This window comes from Doryrhamphus excisus, chromosome 7 (genome assembly GCF_030265055.1).
Source record: "Doryrhamphus excisus isolate RoL2022-K1 chromosome 7, RoL_Dexc_1.0, whole genome shotgun sequence".
Classification (NCBI taxonomy): domain Eukaryota; kingdom Metazoa; phylum Chordata; class Actinopteri; order Syngnathiformes; family Syngnathidae; genus Doryrhamphus; species Doryrhamphus excisus.
Genome location: NC_080472.1, coordinates 2,901,920 through 2,928,226, shown reverse-complemented (window position 1 = coordinate 2,928,226; position 26,307 = coordinate 2,901,920). Strand labels below are relative to the sequence as shown.

At 38.3% G+C, this 26,307-nt stretch overlaps 1 protein-coding gene across 9 annotated transcripts in view; it reads left to right on the top strand.

The window, feature by feature from the left end:
* Positions 1 to 11,848, top strand: part of herc1 (HECT and RLD domain containing E3 ubiquitin protein ligase family member 1) — a 95,694-nt gene extending 83,846 nt beyond the window's left edge. For all 9 annotated transcript variants that reach the window (XM_058076886.1, XM_058076889.1, XM_058076884.1 and 6 more), the window contains 11 exons: positions 553 to 655; positions 808 to 977; positions 3,546 to 3,684; positions 3,758 to 3,927; positions 7,533 to 7,702; positions 7,788 to 7,953; positions 8,040 to 8,116; positions 8,184 to 8,436; positions 10,593 to 10,745; positions 10,842 to 11,147; positions 11,215 to 11,848. In XM_058076886.1, coding sequence (XP_057932869.1) covers positions 553 to 655; positions 808 to 977; positions 3,546 to 3,684; positions 3,758 to 3,927; positions 7,533 to 7,702; positions 7,788 to 7,953; positions 8,040 to 8,116; positions 8,184 to 8,436; positions 10,593 to 10,745; positions 10,842 to 11,147; positions 11,215 to 11,400 — 1,893 coding nt within the window. In that variant the 3' untranslated portion in view covers positions 11,401 to 11,848. The remainder of the gene's footprint in view (positions 1 to 552; positions 656 to 807; positions 978 to 3,545; positions 3,685 to 3,757; positions 3,928 to 7,532; positions 7,703 to 7,787; positions 7,954 to 8,039; positions 8,117 to 8,183; positions 8,437 to 10,592; positions 10,746 to 10,841; positions 11,148 to 11,214) is intronic.
* The last annotated feature ends 14,459 nt before the right edge of the window (positions 11,849 to 26,307 follow it).

Genomic DNA, 26,307 nt, shown 5'->3' with positions numbered 1-26,307 from the left:
TAATATCCGTATCATAATATCCGTATAATATTCCATATCCGTATGGAAGTGATATGTTTTTGCCTTTTTACTTGGTCCAGCTCCTTCACTCATTTTAGTGACCATAAACTTTAGCGAGGGCTTTAAAATCTAACGCAATTCGCCGACTAGCTTAGCACTTTGCATCGTTGTTTACGCATGAGCGGTGACCTAAAGGTCAAAATTCAGTTGTCATCTGACTGGTTGTCCTGTATGTCAATCAAGTAACGGGGATGGATGATAGGCTGACATCGTAAGTTCTGCTGCACTTAGAGACGTCGTTTGATTTGATTGGTCGCCCGAAGGGCAACATTCAGTTGTCATCTGAATGGCTGCCCTGTATGTCAATCAAGTGACGGCATTGATGCTGGGATGATATTTTTTTAATGTCACACCGCGATCGACCAGCGATCGACCAGTACCACCTCCGCGATTGACCGGTAGATCGCGATCGACTTAATGAGCACCCCTGGTCTAAAGGTTCTATCTGTTTCAGTGCGATGGAGTCAATTTAAATTTTTTTTAAATCCCTAGAAAGTGGAAATGTTATGTGGACTTGGCATCAAAAAGGTGGCTTGCGGGACACAGTTCTCTGTGGCCTTAACCAAAGACGGCAAAGTGTTTACATTTGGCAAAGGTATGTTTCAATCCGTGTCATTTCTCTTTTTATCAATATTTTAAATACAAAAACAGTTTTTCTGATAATATAATATACAGTATCATTGACATGCTATTGTTTTTCAAATATTTTTAGCAAGTTTTAATTTTATTGTGGCTCTCCGCTTTCAGACCGCCTCATCGGTTTGCCAGAAGCTCGGGCAAGGAACCACAACCGTCCCCAGCAGGTGCCGGCTCTGTCGGGCGTCCACATCCAGGATGTCGCCGCAGGAGCTGAGCACACTTTGGTTCTGTCGTCCGCTGGTGACGTTTACACATGGGGCAGCAATTTGGAGGGCCAGGTACCCAACCACGGTGTCAGTATTACTTGTATAGTACTTCTACATGAGGGAGGGCTCATTTTTATATTGCATATGTTGTTTTGGGATATATATATAACATTTATATGTTATATATACGCAGATAGCAGGTTAAAAATTACATGAAAATATGTAATATACACATGATGTCTGACTTATTTTAAAATAAATGTAGCAATATTTTCAATATAACTTCTTGGTTATAATTGAAATATCTGATTTTGGGCATCATTTTCATATTTAATTTTAATTAATGCATTATCATTAATTATCATTATCAACTATCTTAATAATTTCCTCTAGAATGTAATTTGGACATGTAATTATGTGTATTAATTTTTCAAAAGATGATGGGTCATTTGGAAAAAGAAATACATTTGCTTGGTTTGACTGAAATAAAATTATTTAAAAAATAAATAAAAGAAATGAAGGAATACTTACTAAATGAAAATTAATTAAAAGTAACACAAATAATTAAAGTATTAAAAAAATGAATAAAGGAAATGAAGGAATACTTACTAAATGAAAATTAATTAAAAGTAACACAAATAATTAAAGTATTAAAAAAATGAATAAAAGAAATGAAGGAATACATATTAAATTAAAATTAATTAAAAGTAACAAAATAATTAAAGTATTAAAAATATTAATAAATGAATGAATAAATATATTTTAAATACAAAATTATTAAATAAAAGTGACAAAATAAAAATATTTAGCAAAATAGAAATTGCTTGAAATTTTTTAAAATTGTACAAAAGTTTTATAAAATTATAGAATCTTAAAAATGACAAATTATAAAAATAAATGAAAATTAATTAAAAGTAACACAAATAATTAAAGTATTAAAAAAAAGAATAAAAGAAATGAAGGAATACATATTAAATTAAAATTAATTAAAAGTAACAAAAATAATTAAAGTATTAAAAATATTAATAAATGAATGAATAAATATATTTTAAATACAAAATTATTAAATAAAAGTGACAAAATAAAAATATTTAGCAAAATAGAAATTGCTTGAAATTTTTTAAAATTGTACAAAAGTTTTATAAAATTATAGAATCTTAAAAATGACAAATTATAAAAATAAATGAAAATTAATTAAAAGTAACACAAATAATTAAAGTATTAAAAAATGAATAAAAGAAATGAAGGAATACATATTAAATGAAAATTAATTAAAAGTAACAAAAATAATTAAAGTATTACAAATATTAATAAATGAATGAATAAATATATTTCAAATACAAAATTGTTAAATAAAAGTGACAAAATAAAAATATTTAGCAAAATGGAAATTGCTTGAAATTTTTTAAAATTGTACAAAAGTTTTATGAAATTATAGAATCTTAAAAATTACAAATTATAAAAATAAATGAAAATTAATTAAAAGTAACACAAATAATTAAAGTATTAAAAAAATGAATAAAAGAAATGAAGGAATACATATTAAATTAAAATTAATTAAAAGTAACAAAAATAATTAAAGTATTAAAAATATTAATAAATGAATGAATAAATATATTTTAAATACAAAATTATTAAATAAAAGTGACAAAATAAAAATATTTAGCAAAATAGAAATTGCTTGAAATTTTTTAAAATTGTACAAAAGTTTTATGAAATTATAGAATCTTAAAAATTACAAATTATAAAAATAAATGAAAATTAATTAAAAGTAACACAAATAATTAAAGTATTAAAAAATGAATAAAAGAAATGAAGGAATACATATTAAATGAAAATTAATTAAAAGTAACAAAAATAATTAAAGTATTAAAAATATTAATAAATGAATGAATAAATATATTTTAAATACAAAATTATTAAATAAAAGTGACAAAATAAAAATATTTAGCAAAATAGAAATTGCTTGAAATTTTTTAAAATTGTACAAAAGTTTTATGAAATTATAGAATCTTAAAAATTACAAATTATAAAAATAAATGAAAATTAATTAAAAGTAACACAAATAATTAAAGTATTAAAAAATGAATAAAAGAAATGAAGGAATACATATTAAATTAAAATTAATTAAAAGTAACAAAAATAATTAAAGTATTAAAAATATTAATAAATGAATGAATAAATATATTTTAAATACAAAATTGTTAAATAAAAGTGACAAACTAAAAATATTTAGCAAAATGGAAATTGCTTGAAAGTTTTTAAAATTGTACCAATTTTTTATAAAATTATAGAATCTTAAAAATGACAAATTATAAAAATAAATGAAAATCAAAATGACACAAGTGTAAAAAATAACTAAAATGTAAACAACCTGAAAGTGTAAATAAATAAATAAATAAAATCCCCCCAAAAAATGACCTAGATAAAAAAATAGATAAAAATAGTGAAAATAAACAAAAATGAGAAATGACTTTAAATAAAAGTAGGTCACTGGTTAATTACCATAGGACACTGGGGGTCCCAGTTTGGGGGTCTCAGTTACCATTTGAGAACCCTTGCTTTGTACTACTAAAAGATTGTTAATGAAAAACTGAAATTTGACCCAACTTACCTAAATTGTTGCCTTGTCCTCCTTAGCTGGGCCTGGGCCACACCAACCACGTGAGAGAACCTACCCTGGTGACAGCGCTGCAGGGCAAGAACATTAACCAGATAACGGCCGGGCGCTGCCACAGTGCGGCGTGGACAGCTCCATCGGTGCCGCCCAGAGCACCAGGTCACCAAACACTCCACCATGAAGCACAATTTTATTGCTGTAGAAAACCGACTGACACTTGCCGTCCCTGCAGGCTCTTCAGTCCCTCTCCAGCTGGGCCTCCCCGGGGCCGTGCCCCCGCAGTACGCCGTGCTCAGGGAGGTGAGCATGGAGGCGGTGAGGGCTCGTCTGCGTCTCCTTTACCACTTCTCTGATCTCATGTACTCATCTTGGAGGCTGCTCAACCTCAGTCCCAACAATCAGGTATTCAAAGAAGACAAATACACTATTCCTGCTCACTTTAAAAAAAAAAAATGTAAAAAAATGTAAAAAAAAAAAAATAATAATTTGTTATTTTGATTTAAAACAACCATTTTTTTGTGCTGTTTATGTTGTGACGAGATATTTTGGCTAAATATAGTACAGGGTCAGGCAATTTGTAGGTTAAATAAAAGGCAAATAAAGTAAAGAAAAGTATACATATAATTGCATTCTGTTTTAAAATTATGTTTTATTTCATTTCATAAAACATATTATCATTATGTTATGGTTTTTGGAGCTGGTACGGGATCATGTCTACCCAGATTGAAGTGCAAACGGAACGCTCGTTGTGTTGCGGTTACAGATTGGTTTGTTTTGAGAAACGTTTCCAAAATAAAAGCCAGTCCAATTCATGGCAGCAACTGAAAAAGAAACCAAAAACAATGGAATTATAAAGAAACAAAGCAAAATGGCATTATAAGAAAAAAAATGGCGTTATATGTACTTTGAAAATAAAAACACTTTTTTGTTTCTTTACTTTATTTACCTTTTATTTAACCTTGTAAATAATGGCATTATATGTACTATTCCTAAGGTTCCACAATTAGTTAATAACACAAGACACACGCCATGAAAATTGAAATAATGTGAGCAAACCCACATTTTTGCGTACATGTACTCTAACTGAGGTGTAGCCTACACTAACCAAGGTTCCACAATTAGTTAATAACACAAGACGCACGCCGTGTCGGAAGACAACTGAAATAATGTGAGCAAACCCACAGTTTTGCGTACATTTTCAACATAAGCTGAAACATACACTAACCAAAGTGCAGCCTACACTAACCAAGGTTCCGCAATCAGTTAATAACACAAGACGCACGCCATGAAAATTGAAATAATGTGAGCAAACCCACATTTTTTCGTACATGTACTCTAACTGAGGTGTAGCCTACACTAACCAAGGTTCCACAATTAGTTAATAACACAAGACGCACATTTTTGCGTACATTTTTTGAACATAAACTGAAACACACACTAACCGAGGTGCAGCCTACACTAACCAAGGTTCCACAATCAGTTAATAACACAAGACACACGCCATGAAAATTGAAATAATGTGAGCAAACCCACATTTTTGCGTACATGTACTCTAACTGAGGTGTAGCCTACACTAACCAAGGTTCCACAATTAGTTAATAACACAAGATGCACGCCATGTCGGAAGACAACAGAAATAATGTGAGCAAACCCACATTTTTGCGTACTTTTTCAACATAAGCTGAAACATACACTAACCGAGGTGCAGCCTACACTAACCAAGGTTCCGCAATCACTTAATAACACAAGACACACGCCATGAAAATTGAAATAATGTGAGCAAACCCACATTTTTGCGTACATGTACTCTAACTGAGGTGTAGCCTACACTAACCAAGGCTCCACAATTAGTTAATAACACAAGACGCACATTTTTGCGTACATTTTTTGAACATAAGCTGAAACATACACTAACCGAGGTGCAGCCTACACTAACCAAGGTTCCGCAATCACTTAATAACACAAGACACACGCCATGAAAATTGAAATAATATGAGCAAACCCACATTTTTGCGTACATTTACTCTAACTGAGGTGTAGCCTACACTAACCAAGGTTCCACAATTAGTTAATAACACAAGACGCACATTTTTGCGTACATTTTGTGAACATAAACTGAAACATACACTAACTGAGGTGTAGCCTACACTAACCAAGGTTCCGCAATCACTTAATAACACAAGACACACGCCATGAAAATTGAAATAATGTGAGCAAACCCACATTTTTGCGTACATGTACTCTAACTGAGGTGTAGCCTACACTAACCAAGGTTCCACAATTAGTTAATAACACAAGACGCACATTTTTGCGTACGTTTTTTGAACATAAACTGAAACACACACTAACTGAGGTGTCGCCTACACTAACCAAGGTTCCACAATCAGTTAATAACACAAGACGCACATTTTTGCGTACATTTTTTGAACATAAACTGAAACATACACTAACTGAGGTGTAGCCTACACTAACCAAGGTTCCACAATTAGTTAATAACACAAGACGCACATTTTTGCGTACATTTTTTGAACATAAACTGAAACATACACTAACTGAGGTGTAGCCTACACTAACCAAGGTTCCGCAATTAGTTAATAACACAAGACGCACGCCATGTCGGACGACAACTGAAATAATGTGAGCAAACCCACATTTTTGCGTACATAAACTGAAACATACACTAACCGAGGTGCAGCCTACACTAACCAAGGTTCCACAATTATGTCAGTCGAAAATTGAAATAATGTGAACAAACCCACAATTTTGCGTACATTTACTCTAACTGAGGTGTAGCCTACACTAACCGAGGTTCCACAATTAATTAATAACACAAGACGCACATTTTTGCGTACATTTTCAACATAAACTGAAACATACACTAACTGAGGTGTAGCCTACACTAACCAAGGTTCCACAATCACTTAATAACACAACACATTTGTGTTTCTTTACTTTATTTGCCTTTTATTTAACCTACAAATGTGTCACATCCTTTTGCCTGACCCTGTATATATGGCTACATTTGTGTCAAAATACATGTGGGATTTTAGTTGGGAGCTGATATTTTGCTTTAAAAAAAAACCTTACCTATGTTCTACTGCTGATTACTAAAGAACAGAACAAGGTGGAAGATGAAAGTCTAATTTTTGTTTTCTTATGTACGTACTATGTTTATTTAGATCGGTCAAAGTCCTCTAAAATGGTCTAAAACAGGGGTTTCAAACTCAATTTACTTGGGGGCCACTGGAGCTCGGGTCTGGGTGAGACTGGGCCGCATCAGGTTTTAAAAAAAAACAAACAAAAAAAACGCATTTATTAAAAACAAAAAAATTTAAATAACTTTGCTTTGGTTCCAATTTTCTACAATAAAAGCTCTGATAAAACATTCCACTGTTTTCAAATATCTTACTTTTTTATTTTTCTACACAAAATAAGATGAAAAATAAATAAACAAATCAAGAATAAAGAAAATCAGTAATAAATATAATAATAATAATAATAAAAACTTAAGAAAGCACATATAGGTGGTGGGTAGACAAATGATTTTTTTCATATTAAAATGAACAAAGCATTATTAGAGCCCTGTAGACATGACAAAACACGACTATAGTCACATTTATACTCTTTTTATTTACAACATATTGCGCAACTGCAGGGTCTTGAGACACATGCTAACTCGCAAACTAGACCGCTAGCGACCTAAACGGTAGCCTTCAAGTTATTTCCTTTCAACTTAAATAGCCGAAAAATTACCACTTCCACATGGATAGGGAGGATAACTATTAACAGTTATTTAACCTTTAACATGAACATGAATCAAACGTAATCATTTTTTCTGGGTACATGATACCATACAGCATCCATATCAAACATTAAACTTTCATATCAAGGCGGGGGCCTCAAACTAGTGGGCCTGCGGGCCGCGTGTTTGAGACCCCTGGTCTAAAAATGTTTTTGAAACATGTCTGGGAGTGAATCTCTTTTCTTTTCTCCTACTTTCTTGGCAGAGCTGCACCTCCCACTACAATGCGGGCACATGGGGTATTGTCCAGGGTCAGTTAAGACCCCTGCTCGCCCCGAGGGTCTACACTTTACCCATGGTGCGCTCCATCGGCAAAACCATGGTGCAGGGCAAGAACTACGGCCCCCAGATCACAGTCAAGCGGATCTCCACGAGGTTCGGTACCTTTCACTTTGAGCGAAATATCGTCCGACGCTTGCAGCGTTACATCTTTCCCCCCCCCTTGTTTGTCGCTTTGCAGGGGAAGGAAGTGTAAACCCATTTTCGTGCAGATCGCTCGCCAGGTTGTGAAGCTGAACGCTTCAGACCTCCGGCTTCCCTCGAGAGCCTGGAAGGTCAAGCTGGTGGGCGAGGGAGCCGATGACGCGGGGGGCGTCTTTGACGATACCATCACAGAGATGTGTCAGGTGTGAATCGGCTATCGTTCACGTCACGTTTGAGGGCTCTTAAAAACGCTGAGAAACTCATTACTGGTCTGCGTATGTCCTGGTAGGAGCTGGAGACCGGCGTGGTGGACCTGCTCATCCCCTCCCCCAATGCCACCGCAGAAGTCGGCTACAACCGAGACAGGTGAGGGGACTTGATATGACGTCGCGTTTCTGACGGCACGTGAACACAACGTTATACTGGTGTGAAGGTTCATCCTCAACCCGTCCGCCTGCCTGGATGAGCACATGCTGCAGTTCAAGTTTCTGGGCATCCTGATGGGCGTGGCCATCCGCACCAAGAAACCGCTGGACCTTCACCTGGCACCCTTGGTGTGGAAACAGCTGTGCTGCATCCCCCTGCTCCGTGAAGACCTGGAGGAAGTGGACCTCCTCTACGTGCAGACGCTGAAAAGCATTCTTCACATTGAAGACAGCGGCATCACCGAGGAGAATTTCCACGAGGTGGGACCACGCGAAACCAAAACCTGTTCAATAGACAACAACAGCTCTTAAATTAAACCCGTTTTGACGTCATGTCGGACGACAACTGAAATAATGTGAGGAAACACATTTTTGCGTACATAAACTGAAACATACACTAACCGAGGTGCAGCCGACACTAACCAAGGTTCCACAATTAGTTAATAAAACAAGATGCACGCCATGTCGGACGACAACTGAAATAATGTGAGCAAACCCACATTTTTGTGTACATAAACTGAAACATACACTAACCGAGGTGCAGCCTACACTAACCAAGGTTCCACAATTAGTTAATAACACAAGACGCACGCCATGTCGGACGACAACTGAAATAATGTGAGCAAACACATATTTGCGTACATAAACTGAGACATACACTAACCGAGGTGTAGCCTACACTAACCAAGGTTCCACAATTAGTTAATAACACAAGACGCACGCCATGTCGGACGACAACTGAAATAATGTGAGCAAACCCACATTTTTGCGTACATAAACTGAGACATACACTAACCGAGGTGCAGCCTACACTAACCAAGGTTCCACAATCAGTTAATAACACAAGATGCACGCCATGTCGGACGACATATGAAAAAATGTGAGCAAACCCACATTTTTGCGTACATAAACTGAAACATACACTAACCGAGGTGCAGCCTACACTAACCAAGGTTCCACAATTAGTTAATAACACAAGACGCACGCCATGTCGGACAACAACTGAAATAATGTGTGCAATCCCACATTTTTGCTCACATTTTCAACATAAACTGAAACATACACTAACTGAGGTGCAGCCTACACTAACCAAGGTTCCACAATTATGTCAGACGAAAATTGAAATAATGTGAGCAAAACCACATTTTTGCGTACATTTACTCTAACTGAGGTGTCGCCTACACTAACCAAGGTTCCACAATTAGTTAATAACACAAGACGCACATTTTTGCGTACATTTTCAACATAAACTGAAACATACACTAACTGAGGTGTAGCCTACACTAACCAAGGTTCCACGATTAGCTAATAACACAAAACGCACATTTTTGCGTACATTTTCAACATAAACTGTAACGTACACTAACTGAGGTGTAGCCTACACTAACCAAGGTTCCGCAATTAGTTAATAACACCATGCACGCCATGTCGGACGACAACGGAAATATTGTGAGCAATCCCACATTTTTGCTCACATTTTCAACATAAACTGAAACATACACTAACCGAGGTGCAGCCTACACTAACCAAGGTTCCACAATTATGTCAGTCGAAAATTGAAATAATGTGAACAAACCCACAATTTTGCGTACATTTACTCTAACTGAGGTGTAGCCTACACTAACCGAGGTTCCACAATTAATTAATAACACAAGACGCACATTTTTGCGTACATTTTCAACATAAACTGAAACATACACTAACTGAGGTGTAGTCTACACTAACCAAGGTTCCACGATTAGTTAATAACACAAGACGCACATTTTTGCGTACATTTTCAACATAAACTGAAACATACACTAACTGAGGTGTAGCCTACACTAACCAAGGTTCCGCAATTAGTTAATAACACAAGACGCACATTTTTGCGTACATTTTCAACATAAACAGAAACATACACTAACTGAGGTGTAGCCTACACTAACCAAGGTTCCACAATTAGTTAATAACACAAGATGTACATTTTTGAGTACATTTTCAACATAAACTGAAACATACACTAAGTGAGGTGTAGCCTACACTAACCAAGGTTCCACAATTATGTCAGACGAAAATTTTAATAATGTGAACAAACCCACATTTTTGCTTACATTTTCAACATAAACTGAGACATACACTAACTGAGGTGCAACCTACACTAACCAAGGTTCCACAATTATGTCAGTCGAAAATTGAAATAATGTGAACAAACCCACATTTTTGCGTACATTTACTCTAACTGAGGTGTAGCCTACACTAACCAAGGTTCCACAATTAGTTAATAAAACAAGATGCACGCCATGTCGGACGACAATTGAAATAATGTGAGCAAACCCACATTTTTGCGTACATAAACTGAAACATACACTAACCGAGGTGTAGCCTACACTAACCAAGGTTCCACAATTAGTTAATAACACAAGATGTTTTCCTTTCAGATGATTCCTCTGGACTCTTTCGTCGGGCAGAGTGCAGATGGAAAGATGGTGCCCATCATCCCGGGAGGAAACAGCATCCCTCTGACGTTCTCCAACAGGAAGGAGTATGTGGAAAGAGCCATCGAGTACCGGCTTCATGAAATCGATCGACAGGTAAGGCCGGTCCTTCACTTTTTATGGATGCGAACTCAAAAAAAAAAAAAGGCCTTCCACGCCTTGACAAAGTCTCCCCGCCCCTTTCTGGTGAAGGTGGCGGCGGTGCGCGAGGGCATGTCGTGGATCGTGCCGGTGCCGCTGCTGTCCCTGCTGACGGCCAAGCAGCTGGAGCAGATGGTGTGCGGAATGCCGGAGATCTGCTGCGACGTGCTGAAGAAGGTGGTGCGCTACCGCGAGGTGGACGAGCAGCACTCGCTGGTGCAGTGGTTCTGGCAGACTCTGGACGAGTTCTCCAACGAGGAGCGGGTCCTCTTCATGCGCTTTGTGTCGGGGCGCTCCAGGCTGCCCGCCAACACGGCCGACATCTCGCAGAGGTTTCAGATCATGAAAGTGGACAGGGTAAGCATCCGTGAGCATTCCTTGCAGTATCGGGAACGTTTTACCGAACAGTCTTCCTACTCCGCAGCCATACGACAGCCTGCCCACTTCCCAGACGTGCTTCTTCCAGCTGCGTCTGCCGCCGTACTCCAGCCAGGCCGTCATGGCGGAGCGGCTGCGCTACGCCATCAACAACTGCCGCTCCATCGACATGGACAACTACATGCTCTCTCGCAACGTGGACAACGCCGAGGGCTCTGATACGGACTACTGATGCACACCTGGGAGGAGCAGGCATGCACAGATTTCACCTGAACGCCTCACAGAACCCGGAAAATGCACATCATCCCTTTGCGGGAGGAAACTCCGCACCAGGGTCACATTTTAATTTCATTTTTTTTCGATTTTCAAACAGCACATTTTTCTCATTGTGGCTTGGAAACTATTTTTAATGACACAAAAATCTTCACAAGTGCATTTAGCGTGTGTGGTTTTAGTTTGTCCCCCCCTCCCCACCCGTTACTCCACAACCCGCTTTGGGTGTTCTGCATGGAGTTTATTGTTTGGGATTGTGTATAGAATGTTCAAGAAAGAGGTTTGGGGGGTAAAACATGTATTGTGTACATTTTGTAAAATGCTTCATTATTAGAAAATGTGTTTCCATTTGACATCCATATTTATTGTTTTATTGCCGATACCCGTTTTCCAAAACAACAATAAAATGCTGCAGAATCTTATTTCATTGAGCTCGGCTTTTTTTCTGACAATAGATGACCATAATCTTCAAAACTGATATTTCCATGCATTACTTTACTGTTAAAACACGTCAATAACTTACCATCATGGCGAATTTGGCCGCCATGATGGTAAGCAGAATCCATCACCAGTCCACTGTAAAGATGTCGTCAACACATTACTCAGCCATTAATTGCTCTAATAGGCAATTGTTTCAAGTTTTCCATAAACAAAGTAAAAAAAAACGCTGTATATTTATAACACCGGTCGTGGTAAATAAACAAGACAGTGGCCTAAACGTGTCTTTGCCTTGCCCCGCCTAGCTAGCTAGCTAGCTTTACCATCATGGGCAACTTCCGGCTCCATTGCACGACACTCTGTTATATACATTTGTATCAAATCAAATCAACTTTATTTATATAGCACGTTTTCCTGCAAAGAAATGCAACAAAAAGTGTTTTACAGAATTAAAACAATTTCCACAATTAAAAGGAAAAAACAATGAAGCAAAAAGCAAGCTATCAAATGACAGCGAGTGACAGCGAGGACGGCCAATCAGAATAAAACAGAATAGCCTGTGGGTGGATCTAAAGACAAACAGACACGTGCTTGACCCCACCCTCATTTAACCCTTTCACGCACGACTGTCACTGCAGTGGACAGCAATTAAAAGGTCATTTTCCATTATGAAAAATAGGTTTTGATGGCAGTGTTGCTAATAATCCACCCAACGCTGCTTTTTATGTGGTCAACCATTTTAACTGCAGAATAATTATGTCAACATTGAAGATGGCTGCCAGGAATTAAAACATGCCTAACACCTGTGGGATTTCTGTTCAATCCTTCTAGAGTAGGAGACTCCTGCAGGTAAAAAAAAAAAATATTTCTACATCAAGTAACACCTAATAATCATCATAGTTGTGAAAATTTTCAAGTATTGATTTTAGATTTGTAGGAAATTGCAATTTTTCATGCAATTACTGAAGAGTATATCACTCTTGATGTTTTATCTGAAATAGTTTTCTTTTGTATAAATCAACATTTTATGCTATTAGATTGTAAGCTGCATTGTATATATCAATATGTATGTTTTGTGCATTATTTGTTATGAGTAACAAGTACTTTTCCGGCAAATTTGCTCTCTGCTGTGGATCCTGTGGAGTTTCAAGCCATAGATGAGATGATCATGCTCTTCAAAGGCAAATTGTCTATCAAGGAATACATCTCCAAAAAAAACAAAACCCTGGAGTGTGAAAATTTGGGCAAGATCAGGGGCTTCAGGATACATGTACCACTTTGAAGTTCACAGGGGTGCAGCCAGCACAGGTGCAGTCAACGAATTGGGAATGGCTGCAGACGCCATCTTGCGCCTCTGTGATGACATCCAATTCAAGAACCACAAGGTGTTTTTTTTTTGATAACTACTTTCCGTCAACAGGCTTCAGATGTAACCTCACAGATGCAAGACCAAACACTGGTACATCACAATGTTCTTCCACTTCCTCGATGGAACCGTTGTGAATGCCTGGCGTCTCCTCAGATTCTCTGGATTGGAGGAGGGAGGTCTTCTGCCTTTCCAGGTATCTTGGCTCATTCATTGATAAATTCAGGAAAAAAAATAAAATGATAAATGATTTTTTTAACCAGAAAAGTGCATTTTCAACAAGTTGAAAAAATGAAAAAAAACGACATACTAACCCCTTACGTTTTTTTTCAAAAATCAACGCCCTCAAACACTGGCGTTTTATGCCATTTTTGGGTACTTCTGGGCCCCCTGGTGAGTGTGTGTGAGGTTTCTGGTGTTTTTTTCACCAGAAAAGTGCATTTTCAGCAAGTTGAAAAAATGAAAAAAAACGACATACTAACCCCTTACGTTTTTTTTCAAAAATCAACGCCCTCAAACACTGGCGTTTTATGCCATTTTTGGGTACTTCTGGGCCCCCTGGTGAGTGTGTGTGAGGTTTCTGGTGTTTTTTTCACCAGAAAAGTGCATTTTCAGCAAGTTGAAAAAATGAAAAAAAAACGACATACTAACCCCTTACGTTTTTTTTTCAAAAATCAACACCCTCAAACACTGGCGTTTTATGCGCTTTTTGGGTGCTTCTGGGCCCCCTGGTGAGTGTGTGTGAGGTTTCTGGTGTTTTTTTGACCAGAAAAGTGCATTTTCAGCAAGTTGAAAAAATGAAAAAAACTGACATACTAACCCCTTACGTTTTTTTTTTTTTTTTCAAAAATCAACGCCCTCAAACTCTGGCATTTTATGCCATTTTTGGGTACTTCTGGGCCCCCTGGTGAGTGTGTGTGAGGTTTCCCCTGTTTTTTTGACCAGAAAAGTGCATTTTCAGCAAGTTGAAAAAATGAAAAAAACGACATACTAACCCCTTACGTTTTTTTTCAAAAATCAACGCCCTCAAACACTGGTGTTTTATGCCATTTTTGGGTACTTCTGGGCCCCCTGGTGAGTGTGTGTGAGGTTTCCCCTGTTTTTTTTTACCAGAAAAGTGCATTTCCAGCAAGTTGAAAAAATGAAAAAAAAACGACATACTAACCCCTTACGTTTTTTTTCAAAAATCAACGCCCTCAAACTCTGGCGTTTTATGCACTTTTTGGGTGCTTCTGGGCCCCCTGGTGAGTGTGTGTGAGGTTTCTGGTGGTTTTTTGACCAGAAAAGTTTATTTTCAGCAAGTTGAAAAAATGAAAAAAAACGACATACTAACCCCTTACGTTTTTTTTCAAAAATCAACGCCCTCAAACACTGGCGTTTTATGCGCTTTTTGGGTGCTTCTGGGCCCCCTGGTGAGTGTGTGTGAGGTTTCCCCTGTTTTTTTTACCAGAAAAGTGCATTTCCAGCAAGTTGAAAAAATGAAAAAAAACGACATACTAACCCCTTACGTTTTTTTTTCAAAAATCAACGCCCTCAAACTCTGGCATTTTATGCCATTTTTGGGTACTTCTGGGCCCCCTGGTGAGTGTGTGTGAGGTTTCTGGTGTTTTTTTGACCAGAAAAGTGCATTTTCAGCAAGTTGAAAAAATGAAAAAAACGACATACTAACCCCTTACGTTTTTTTTCAAAAATCAACGCCCTCAAACACTGGCATTTTATGCCATTTTTGGGTACTTCTGGGCCCCCTGGTGAGTGTGTGTGAGGTTTCTGGTGTTTTTTTCACCAGAAAAGTGCATTTTCAGCAAGTTGAAAAAATGAAAAAAAAACAACATACTAACCCCTTACGTTTTTTTTCAAAAATCAACGCCCTCAAACACTGGCGTTTTATGCGCTTTTTGGGTGCTTCTGGGCCCCCTGGTGAGTGTGTGTGAGGTTTCTGGTGTTTTTTTCACCAGAAAAGTGCATTTTCAGCAAGTTGAAAAAATGAAAAAAAACGACATACTAACCCCTTACGTTTTTTTTCAAAAATCAACGCCCTCAAACACTGGCATTTTATGCGCTTTTTGGGTGCTTCTGGGCCCCCTGGTGAGTGTGTGTGTGGTTTCTGGTGTTTTTTTGACCAGAAAAGTGCATTTTCAGCAAGTTGAAAAAATGAAAAAAAAAACGACATACTAACCCCTTACGTTTTTTTTCAAAAATCAACGCCCTCAAACACTGGCGTTTTATGCGCTTTTTGGGTGCTTCTGGGCCCCCTGGTGAGTGTGTGTGAGGTTTCTGGTGTTTTTTTCACCAGAAAAGTGCATTTTCAGCAAGTTGAAAAAATGAAAAAAAACGACATACTAACCCCTTACGTTTTTTTTCAAAAATCAACGCCCTCAAACACTGGCGTTTTATGCGCTTTTTGGGTTCTTCTGGGCCCCCTGGTGAGTGTGTGTGAGGTTTCTGGTGTTTTTTTGACCAGAAAAGTGCATTTTAAGCAAGTTGAAAAAATGAAAAAAAAACGACATACTAACCCCTTACGTTTTTTTTCAAAAATCAACACCCTCAAACTCTGGCGTTTTATGCCATTTTTGGGTACTTCTGGGCCCCCCGGTGAGTGTGTGTGAGGTTTCTGGTGTTTTTTTCACCAGAAAAGTGCATTTTCAGCAAGTTGAAAAAATGAAAAAAAACCGACATACTAACCCCTTACGTTTTTTTTCAAAAATCAACGCCCTCAAACACTGGCGTTTTATGCGCTTTTTGGGTGCTTCTGGGCCCCCTGTTGAGTGTGTGTGAGGTTTCTGGTGTTTTTTTTCACCAGAAAAGTGCATTTTCAGCAAGTTGAATAAAGGAAAAAAAACGACATACTAACCCCTTACGTTTTTTTTCAAAAATCAACGCCCTCAAACACTGGCGTTTTATGCCATTTTTGGGTACTTCTGGGCCCCCTGGTGAGTGTGTGTGAGGTTTCTGGTGGTTTTTTGACCAGAAAAGTGCATTTTCAGCAAGTTGAAAAAATGAAAAAAAACGACATACTAACCCCTTACGTTTTTTTTCAAAAATCAACGCCCTCAAACACTGCCGTTTTATGCGCTTTTTGGGTGCTTCTGGGCCCCCTGGTGAGTGTGTGTGAGGTTTCTGGTGTTTTTTTCACCAGAAAAGTGCATTTTCAGCAAGTTGAAAAAATGAAAAAAAAACGACATACTAACCCCTTACGTTTTTTTTAAAAAATCAACGCCCTCAAACACTGGCATTTTATGCCATTTTTGGGTACTTCTTGGCCCCCTGGTGAGTGTGTGTGAGGTTTCTGGTGTTTTTTTCACCAGAAAAGTGCATTTTCAGCAAATTGAAAAAATGAAAAAAAACGACATACTAACTAACCCCTTACGTTTTTTTTCAAAAATCAACGCCCTCAAACACTGGCATTTTATGCCATTTTTGGGTACTTCTGGGCCCCCTGGTGAGTGTGTGTGAGGTTTCTGGTGTTTTTTTCACCAGAAAAGTGCATTTTCAGCAAGTTGAAAAAATGAAAAAAAACGACATACTAACCCCTTACGTTTTTTTTCAAAAATCAACGGCCTCAAACACTGCCGTTTTATGCGCTTTTTGGGTGCTTCTTGGCCCCCTGGTGAGTGTGTGTGAGGTTTCTGGTGTTTTTTTCACCAGAAAAGTGCATTTTCAGCAAGTTGAAAAAATGAACAAAAACGACATACTAACCCCTTACGTTTTTTTTAAAAAATCAACGCCCTCAAACACTGGCATTTTATGCCATTTTTGGGTACTTCTGGGCCCCCTGGTGAGTGTGTGTGAGGTTTCTGGTGTTTTTTTCACCAGAAAAGTGCATTTTCAGCAAGTTGAAAAAATGAAAAAAAACGACATACTAACCCCTTACGTTTTTTTTCAAAAATCAACGCCCTCAAACTCTGGCATTTTATGCCATTTTTGGGTACTTCTGGGCCCCCTGGTGAGTGTGTGTGAGGTTTCTGGTGTTTTTTTCACCAGAAAAGTGCATTTTCAGCAAGTTGAAAAAAAACGACATACTAACCCCTTACGTTTTTTTTCAAAAATCAACGCCCTCAAACACTGGCATTTTATGCCATTTTTGGGTACTTCTGGGCCCCCTGGTGAGTGTGTGTGAGGTTTCTGGTGTTTTTTTCACCAGAAAAGTGCATTTTCAGCAAGTTGAAAAAATGAAAAAAAACGACATACTAACCCCTTACGTTTTTTTTCAAAAATCAACGCCCTCAAACTCTGGCATTTTATGCCATTTTTGGGTACTTCTGGGCCCCCTGGTGAGTGTGTGTGAGGTTTCTGGTGTTTTTTTCACCAGAAAAGTGCATTTTCAGCAAGTTGAAAAAATGAAAAAAACGACATACTAACCCCTTACGTTTTTTTTCAAAAATCAACGCCCTCAAACACTGGCGTTTTATGCGCTTTTTGGGTGCTTCTGGGCCCCCTGGTGAGTGTGTGTGAGGTTTCTGGTGTTTTTTTCACCAGAAAAGTGCATTTTCAGCAAGTTGAAAAAATGAAAAAAAACGACATACTAACCCCTTACGTTTTTTTTCAAAAATCAACGCCCTCAAACACTGGCGTTTTATGCGCTTTTTGGGTGCTTATGGGCCCCCTGGTGAGTGTGTGTGAGGTTTCTGGTGTTTTTTTGACCAGAAAAGTGCATTTTCAGCAAGTTGAAAAAATGAAAAAAAACGACATACTAACCCCTTACGTTTTTTTTTCAAAAATCAACGCCCCCAAACTCTGGCATTTTATGCCATTTTTGGGTACTTCTGGGCCCCCTGGTGAGTGTGTGTGAGGTTTCTGGTGTTTTTTTCACCAGAAAAGTGCATTTTCAGCAAGTTGAAAAAATGAAAAAAAACGACATACTAACCCCTTACGTTTTTTTTCAAAAATCAACGCCCTCAAACTCTGGCATTTTATGCCATTTTTGGGTACTTCTGGGCCCCCTGGTGAGTGTGTGTGAGGTTTCTGGTGTTTTTTTCACCAGAAAAGTGCATTTTCAGCAAGTTGAAAAAATGAAAAAAAACGACATACTAACCCCTTACGTTTTTTTCCAAAAATCAACGCCCTCAAACACTGGCATTTTATGCCATTTTTGGGTACTTCTGGGCCCCCTGGTGAGTGTGTGTGAGGTTTCTGGTGTTTTTTTCACCAGAAAAGTGCATTTTCAGCAAGTTGAAAAAATGAAAAAAAACGACATACTAACCCCTTACGTTTTTTTTCAAAAATCAACGCCCTCAAACTCTGGCGTTTTATGCCATTTTTGGGTACTTCTGGGCCCCCTGGTGAGTGTGTGTGAGGTTTCTGGTGTTTTTTTCACCAGAAAAGTGCATTTTCAGCAAGTTGAAAAAATGAAAAAAACGACATACTAACCCCTTACGTTTTTTTTCAAAAATCAACGCCTTCAAACACTGGCGTTTTATGCGCTTTTTGGGTACTTCTGGGCCTCCTGGTGAGTGTGTGTGTGAGGTTTCCCCTGTTTTTTTTTACCAGAAAAGTGCATTTTCAGCAAGTTGAAAAAATGAAAAAAACGACATACTAACCCCTTACGTTTTTTTTTCAAAAATCAACGCCCTCAAACACTGGTGTTTTATGCCATTTTTGGGTACTTCTGGGCCCCCTGGTGAGTGTGTGTGAGGTTTCCCCAGTTTTTTTGACCAGAAAAGTGCATTTTCAGCAAGTTGAAAAAATGAAAAAAAACGACATACTAACCCCTTACGTTTTTTTTCAAAAATCAACGCCTTCAAACACTGGCGTTTTATGCGCTTTTTGGGTGCTTCTGGGCCCTCTGGTGAGTGTGTGTGAGGTTTCCCCTGTTTTTTTTTTTACCAGAAAAGTGCATTTTCAGCAAGTTGAAAAAATGAAAAAAACGACATACTAACCCCTTACGTTTTTTTTCAAAAATCAACGCCCTCAAACACTGGCGTTTGATGCGCTTTTTGGGTCCTTCTGGGCCCCCTGGTGAGTGTGTGTGAGGTTTCTGGTGTTTTTTTCACCAGAAAAGTGCATTTTCAGCAAGTTGAAAAATGAAAAAAAACGACATACTAACCCCTTACGTTTTTTTTCAAAAATCAACGCCCTCAAACACTGGCGTTTTATGCGCTTTTTGGGTGCTTCTGGGCCCCCTGGTGAGTGTGTGTGAGGTTTCTGGTGTTTTTTTCACCAGAAAAGTGCATTTTCAGCAAGTTGAAAGAATGAAAAAAAAACGACATACTAACCCCTTACGTTTTTTTTCAAAAATCAACGCCCTCAAACTCTGGCATTTTATGCCATTTTTGGGTACTTCTGGGCCCCCTGGTGAGTGTGTGTGAGGTTTCTGGTGTTTTTTTGACCAGAAAAGTGCATTTTCAGCAAGTTGAAAAAATGAAAAAAACGACATACTAACCCCTTACGTTTTTTTTCAAAAATCAACGCCCTCAAACACTGGCGTTTTATGCGCTTTTTGGGTGCTTATGGGCCCCCTGGTGAGTGTGTGTGAGGTTTCCCCTGTTTTTTTTACCAGAAAAGTGCATTTTCAGCAAGTTGAAAAAATGAAAAAAAACGACATACTAACCCCTTACGTTTTTTTTCAAAAATCAACGCCCTCAAACTCTGGCGTTTTATGCGCTTTGTGGGTGCTTCCCGGCCCCCTGGTGAGTGTGTGTGAGGTTTCTGGTGTTATTTTGACCAGAAAAGTGCATTTTCAGCAAGTTGAAAAAATGAAAAAAAAAACGACATACTAACCCCTTACGTTTTTTTTCAAAAATCAACGCCCTCAAACACTGGCGTTTTATGCGCTTTTTGGGTGCTTCTGGGCCCCCTGGTGAGTGTGTGTAAGGTTTCTGGTGTTTTTTTCACCAGAAAAGTGCATTTTCAGCAAGTTGAAAAAATGAAAAAAAACGACATACTAACCCCTTACGTTTTTTTTCAAAAATCAACGCCCTCAAACACTGGCGTTTTATGCGCTTTTTGGGTTCTTCTGGGCCCCCTGGTGAGTGTGTGTGAGGTTTCTGGTGTTTTTTTGACCAGAAAAGTGCATTTTAAGCAAGTTGAAAAAATGAAAAAAAAACGACATACTAACCCCTTACGTTTTTTTTCAAAAATCAACACCCTCAAACTCTGGCGTTTTATGCCATTTTTGGGTACTTCTGGGCCCCCCGGTGAGTGTGTGTGAGGTTTCTGGTGTTTTTTTCACCAGAAAAGTGCATTTTCAGCAAGTTGAAAAAATGAAAAAAAAACGACATACTAACCCCTTACGTTTTTTTTCAAAAATCAACGCCCTCAAACACTGGCGTTTTATGCGCTTTTTGGGTGCTTCTGGGCCCCCTGTTGAGTGTGTGTGAGGTTTCTGGTGTTTTTTTTCACCAGAAAAGTGCATTTTCAGCAAGTTGAATAAAGGAAAAAAAACGACATACTAACCCCTTACGTTTTTTTTCAAAAATCAACGCCCTCAAACACTGGCGTTTTATGCCATTTTTGGGTACTTCTGGGCCCCCTGGTGAGTGTGTGTGAGGTTTCTGGTGGTTTTTTGACCAGAAAAGTGCATTTTCAGCAAGTTGAAAAAATGAAAAAAAACGACATACTAACCCCTTACGTTTTTTTTCAAAAATCAACGCCCTCAAACACTGCCGTTTTATGCGCTTTTTGGGTGCTTCTTGGCCCCCTGGTGAGTGTGTGTGAGGTTTCTGGTGTTTTTTTCACCAGAAAAGTGCATTTTCAGCAAGTTGAAAAAATGAAAAAAAACGACATACTAACCCCTTACGTTTTTTTTAAAAAATCAACGCCCTCAAACACTGGCATTTTATGCCATTTTTGGGTACTTCTTGGCCCCCTGGTGAGTGTGTGTGAGGTTTCTGGTGTTTTTTTCACCAGAAAAGTGCATTTTCAGCAAATTGAAAAAATGAAAAAAAACGACACACTAACTAACCCCTTACGTTTTTTTTCAAAAATCAACGCCCTCAAACACTGGCATTTTATGCCATTTTTGGGTACTTCTGGGCCCCCTGGTGAGTGTGTGTGAGGTTTCTGGTGTTTTTTTCACCAGAAAAGTGCATTTTCAGCAAGTTGAAAAAATGAAAAAAAACGACATACTAACCCCTTACGTTTTTTTTCAAAAATCAACGGCCTCAAACACTGCCGTTTTATGCGCTTTTTGGGTGCTTCTTGGCCCCCTGGTGAGTGTGTGTGAGGTTTCTGGTGTTTTTTTCACCAGAAAAGTGCATTTTCAGCAAGTTGAAAAAATGAACAAAAACGACATACTAACCCCTTACGTTTTTTTTAAAAAATCAACGCCCTCAAACACTGGCATTTTATGCCATTTTTGGGTACTTCTGGGCCCCCTGGTGAGTGTGTGTGAGGTTTCTGGTGTTTTTTTCACCAGAAAAGTGCATTTTCAGCAAGTTGAAAAAATGAAAAAAAACGACATACTAACCCCTTACGTTTTTTTTCAAAAATCAACGCCCTCAAACTCTGGCATTTTATGCCATTTTTGGGTACTTCTGGGCCCCCTGGTGAGTGTGTGTGAGGTTTCTGGTGTTTTTTTCACCAGAAAAGTGCATTTTCAGCAAGTTGAAAAAAAACGACATACTAACCCCTTACGTTTTTTTTTAAAAAATCAACGCCCTCAAACACTGGCATTTTATGCCATTTTTGGGTACTTCTTGGCCCCCTGGTGAGTGTGTGTGAGGTTTCTGGTGTTTTTTTCACCAGAAAAGTGCATTTTCAGCAAGTTGAAAAAATGAAAAAAACGACATACTAACCCCTTACGTTTTTTTTAAAAAATCAACGCCCTCAAACACTGGCATTTTATGCCATTTTTGGGTACTTCTTGGCCCCCTGGTGAGTGTGTGTGAGGTTTCTGGTGTTTTTTTCACCAGAAAAGTGCATTTTCAGCAAATTGAAAAAATGAAAAAAAACGACATACTAACTAACCCCTTACGTTTTTTTTCAAAAATCAACGCCCTCAAACACTGGCATTTTATGCCATTTTTGGGTACTTCTGGGCCCCCTGGTGAGTGTGTGTGAGGTTTCTGGTGTTTTTTTCACCAGAAAAGTGCATTTTCAGCAAGTTGAAAAAATGAAAAAAAACGACATACTAACCCCTTACGTTTTTTTTCAAAAATCAACGGCCTCAAACACTGCCGTTTTATGCGCTTTTTGGGTGCTTCTTGGCCCCCTGGTGAGTGTGTGTGAGGTTTCTGGTGTTTTTTTCACCAGAAAAGTGCATTTTCAGCAAGTTGAAAAAATGAACAAAAACGACATACTAACCCCTTACGTTTTTTTTAAAAAATCAACGCCCTCAAACACTGGCATTTTATGCCATTTTTGGGTACTTCTGGGCCCCCTGGTGAGTGTGTGTGAGGTTTCTGGTGTTTTTTTCACCAGAAAAGTGCATTTTCAGCAAGTTGAAAAAATGAAAAAAAACGACATACTAACCCCTTACGTTTTTTTTCAAAAATCAACGCCCTCAAACTCTGGCATTTTATGCCATTTTTGGGTACTTCTGGGCCCCCTGGTGAGTGTGTGTGAGGTTTCTGGTGTTTTTTTCACCAGAAAAGTGCATTTTCAGCAAGTTGAAAAAAAACGACATACTAACCCCTTACGTTTTTTTTTAAAAAATCAACGCCCTCAAACACTGGCATTTTATGCCATTTTTGGGTACTTCTTGGCCCCCTGGTGAGTGTGTGTGAGGTTTCTGGTGTTTTTTTCACCAGAAAAGTGCATTTTCAGCAAGTTGAAAAAATGAAAAAAACGACATACTAACCCCTTACGTTTTTTTTCAAAAATCAACGCCCTCAAACTCTGGCATTTTATGCCATTTTTGGGTACTTCTGGGCCCCCTGGTGAGTGTGTGTGAGGTTTCTGGTGTTTTTTTGACCAGAAAAGTGCATTTTCAGCAAGTTGAAAAAATGAAAAAAAAACGACATACTAACCCCTTACGTTTTTTTTTCAAAAATCAACGCCCTCAAACTCTGGCATTTTATGCCATTTTTGGGTACTTCTGGGCCCCCTGGTGAGTGTGTGTGAGGTTTCTGGTGTTTTTTTGACCAGAAAAGTGCATTTTCAGCAAGTTGAAAAAATGAAAAAAAAACGACATACTAACCCCTTACGTTTTTTTTTCAAAAATCAACGCCCTCAAACTCTGGCATTTTATGCCATTTTTGGGTACTTCTGGGCCCCCTGGTGAGTGTGTGTGAGGTTTCTGGTGTTTTTTTCACCAGAAAAGTGCATTTTCAGCAAGTTGAAAAAATGAAAAAAAACGACATACTAACCCCTTACGTTTTTTTTCAAAAATCAACGCCCTCAAACTCTGGCATTTTATGCCATTTTTGGGTACTTCTGGGCCCCCTGGTGAGTGTGTGTGAGGTTTCTGGTGTTTTTTTCACCAGAAAAGTGCATTTTCAGCAAGTTGAAAAAATGAAAAAAAACGACATACTAACCCCTTACGTTTTTTTTCAAAAATCAACGCCCTCAAACTCTGGCGTTTTATGCCATTTTTGGGTACTTCTGGGCCCCCTGGTGAGTGTGTGTGAGGTTTCTGGTGTTTTTTTCACCAGAAAAGTGCATTTTCAGCAAGTTGAAAAAATGAAAAAAACGACATACTAACCCCTTACGTTTTTTTTCAAAAATCAACGCCCTCAAACACTGGCGTTTTATGCGCTTTTTGGGTGCTTCTGGGCCCCCTGGTGAGTGTGTGTGAGGTTTCTGGTGTTTTTTTGACCAGAAAAGTGCATTTTCAGCAAGTTGAAAAAATGAAAAAAAAAACGACATACTAACCCCTTACGTTTTTTTTTCAAAAATCAACGCCCTCAAACTCTGGCATTTTATGCCATTTTTGGGTACTTCTGGGCCCCCTGGTGAGTGTGTGTGAGGTTTCTGGTGTTTTTTTCACCAGAAAAGTGCATTTTCAGCAAGTTGAAAAAATGAAAAAAAACGACATACTAACCCCTTACGTTTTTTTTCAAAAATCAACGCCCTCAAACTCTGGCATTTTATGCCATTTTTGGGTACTTCTGGGCCCCCTGGTGAGTGTGTGTGAGGTTTCTGGTGTTTTTTTCACCAGAAAAGTGCATTTTCAGCAAGTTGAAAAAATGAAAAAAACGACATACTAACCCCTTACGTTTTTTTTCAAAAATCAACGCCCTCAAACACTGGCGTTTTATGCGCTTTTTGGGTGCTTCTGGGCCCCCTGGTGAGTGTGTGTGAGGTTTCTGGTGTTTTTTTCACCAGAAAAGTGCATTTTCAGCAAGTTGAAAAAATGAAAAAAAACGACATACTAACCCCTTACGTTTTTTTTCAAAAATCAACGCCCTCAAACACTGGCGTTTTATGCGCTTTTTGGGTGCTTATGGGCCCCCTGGTGAGTGTGTGTGAGGTTTCTGGTGTTTTTTTGACCAGAAAAGTGCATTTTCAGCAAGTTGAAAAAATGAAAAAAAACGACATACTAACCCCTTACGTTTTTTTTTCAAAAATCAACGCCCTCAAACTCTGGCATTTTATGCCATTTTTGGGTACTTCTGGGCCCCCTGGTGAGTGTGTGTGAGGTTTCTGGTGTTTTTTTCACCAGAAAAGTGCATTTTCAGCAAGTTGAAAAAATGAAAAAAAACGACATACTAACCCCTTACGTTTTTTTTCAAAAATCAACGCCCTCAAACTCTGGCATTTTATGCCATTTTTGGGTACTTCTGGGCCCCCTGGTGAGTGTGTGTGAGGTTTCTGGTGTTTTTTTCACCAGAAAAGTGCATTTTCAGCAAGTTGAAAAAATGAAAAAAAACGACATACTAACCCCTTACGTTTTTTTCCAAAAATCAACGCCCTCAAACACTGGCATTTTATGCCATTTTTGGGTACTTCTGGGCCCCCTGGTGAGTGTGTGTGAGGTTTCTGGTGTTTTTTTCACCAGAAAAGTGCATTTTCAGCAAGTTGAAAAAATGAAAAAAAACGACATACTAACCCCTTACGTTTTTTTTCAAAAATCAACGCCCTCAAACTCTGACGTTTTATGCCATTTTTGGGTACTTCTGGGCCCCCTGGTGAGTGTGTGTGAGGTTTCTGGTGTTTTTTTCACCAGAAAAGTGCATTTTCAGCAAGTTGAAAAAATGAAAAAAACGACATACTAACACCCCTTACGTTTTTTTTCAAAAATCAACGCCCTCAAACACTGGCATTTTATGCCATTTTTGGGTACTTCTGGGCCCCCTGGTGAGTGTGTGTGAGGTTTCTGGTGTTTTTTTCACCAGAAAAGTGCATTTTCAGCAAGTTGAAAAAATGAAAAAAAACGACATACTAACCCCTTACGTTTTTTTTCAAAAATCAACGCCCTCAAACTCTGGCGTTTTATGCCATTTTTGGGTACTTCTGGGCCCCCTGGTGAGTGTGTGTGAGGTTTCTGGTGTTTTTTTCACCAGAAAAGTGCATTTTCAGCAAGTTGAAAAAATGAAAAAAACGACATACTAACCCCTTACGTTTTTTTTCAAAAATCAACGCCTTCAAACACTGGCATTTTGTGCCATTTTTGGGTACTTCTGGGCCCCCTGGTGAGTGTGTGTGAGGTTTCTGGTGTTTTTTTCACCAGAAAAGTGCATTTTCAGCAAGTTGAAAAAATGAAAAAAAACGACATACTAACCCCTTACGTTTTTTTTCAAAAATCAACGCCCTCAAACTCTGGCGTTTTATGCCATTTTTGGGTACTTCTGGGCCCCCTGGTGAGTGTGTGTGAGGTTTCTGGTGTTTTTTTCACCAGAAAAGTGCATTTTCAGCAAGTTGAAAAAATGAAAAAAAACGACATACTAACCCCTTACGTTTTTTTTCAAAAATCAACGCCCTCAAACTCTGGCATTTTATGCCATTTTTGGGTACTTCTGGGCCCCCTGGTGAGTGTGTGTGAGGTTTCTGGTGTTTTTTTCACCAGAAAAGTGCATTTTCAGCAAGTTGAAAAAATGAAAAAAAACGACATACTAACCCCTTACGTTTTTTTTCAAAAATCAACGCCCTCAAACACTGGCATTTTATGCCATTTTTGGGTACTTCTGGGCCCCCTGGTGAGTGTGTGTGAGGTTTGTGGTGTTTTTTTCACCAGAAAAGTGCATT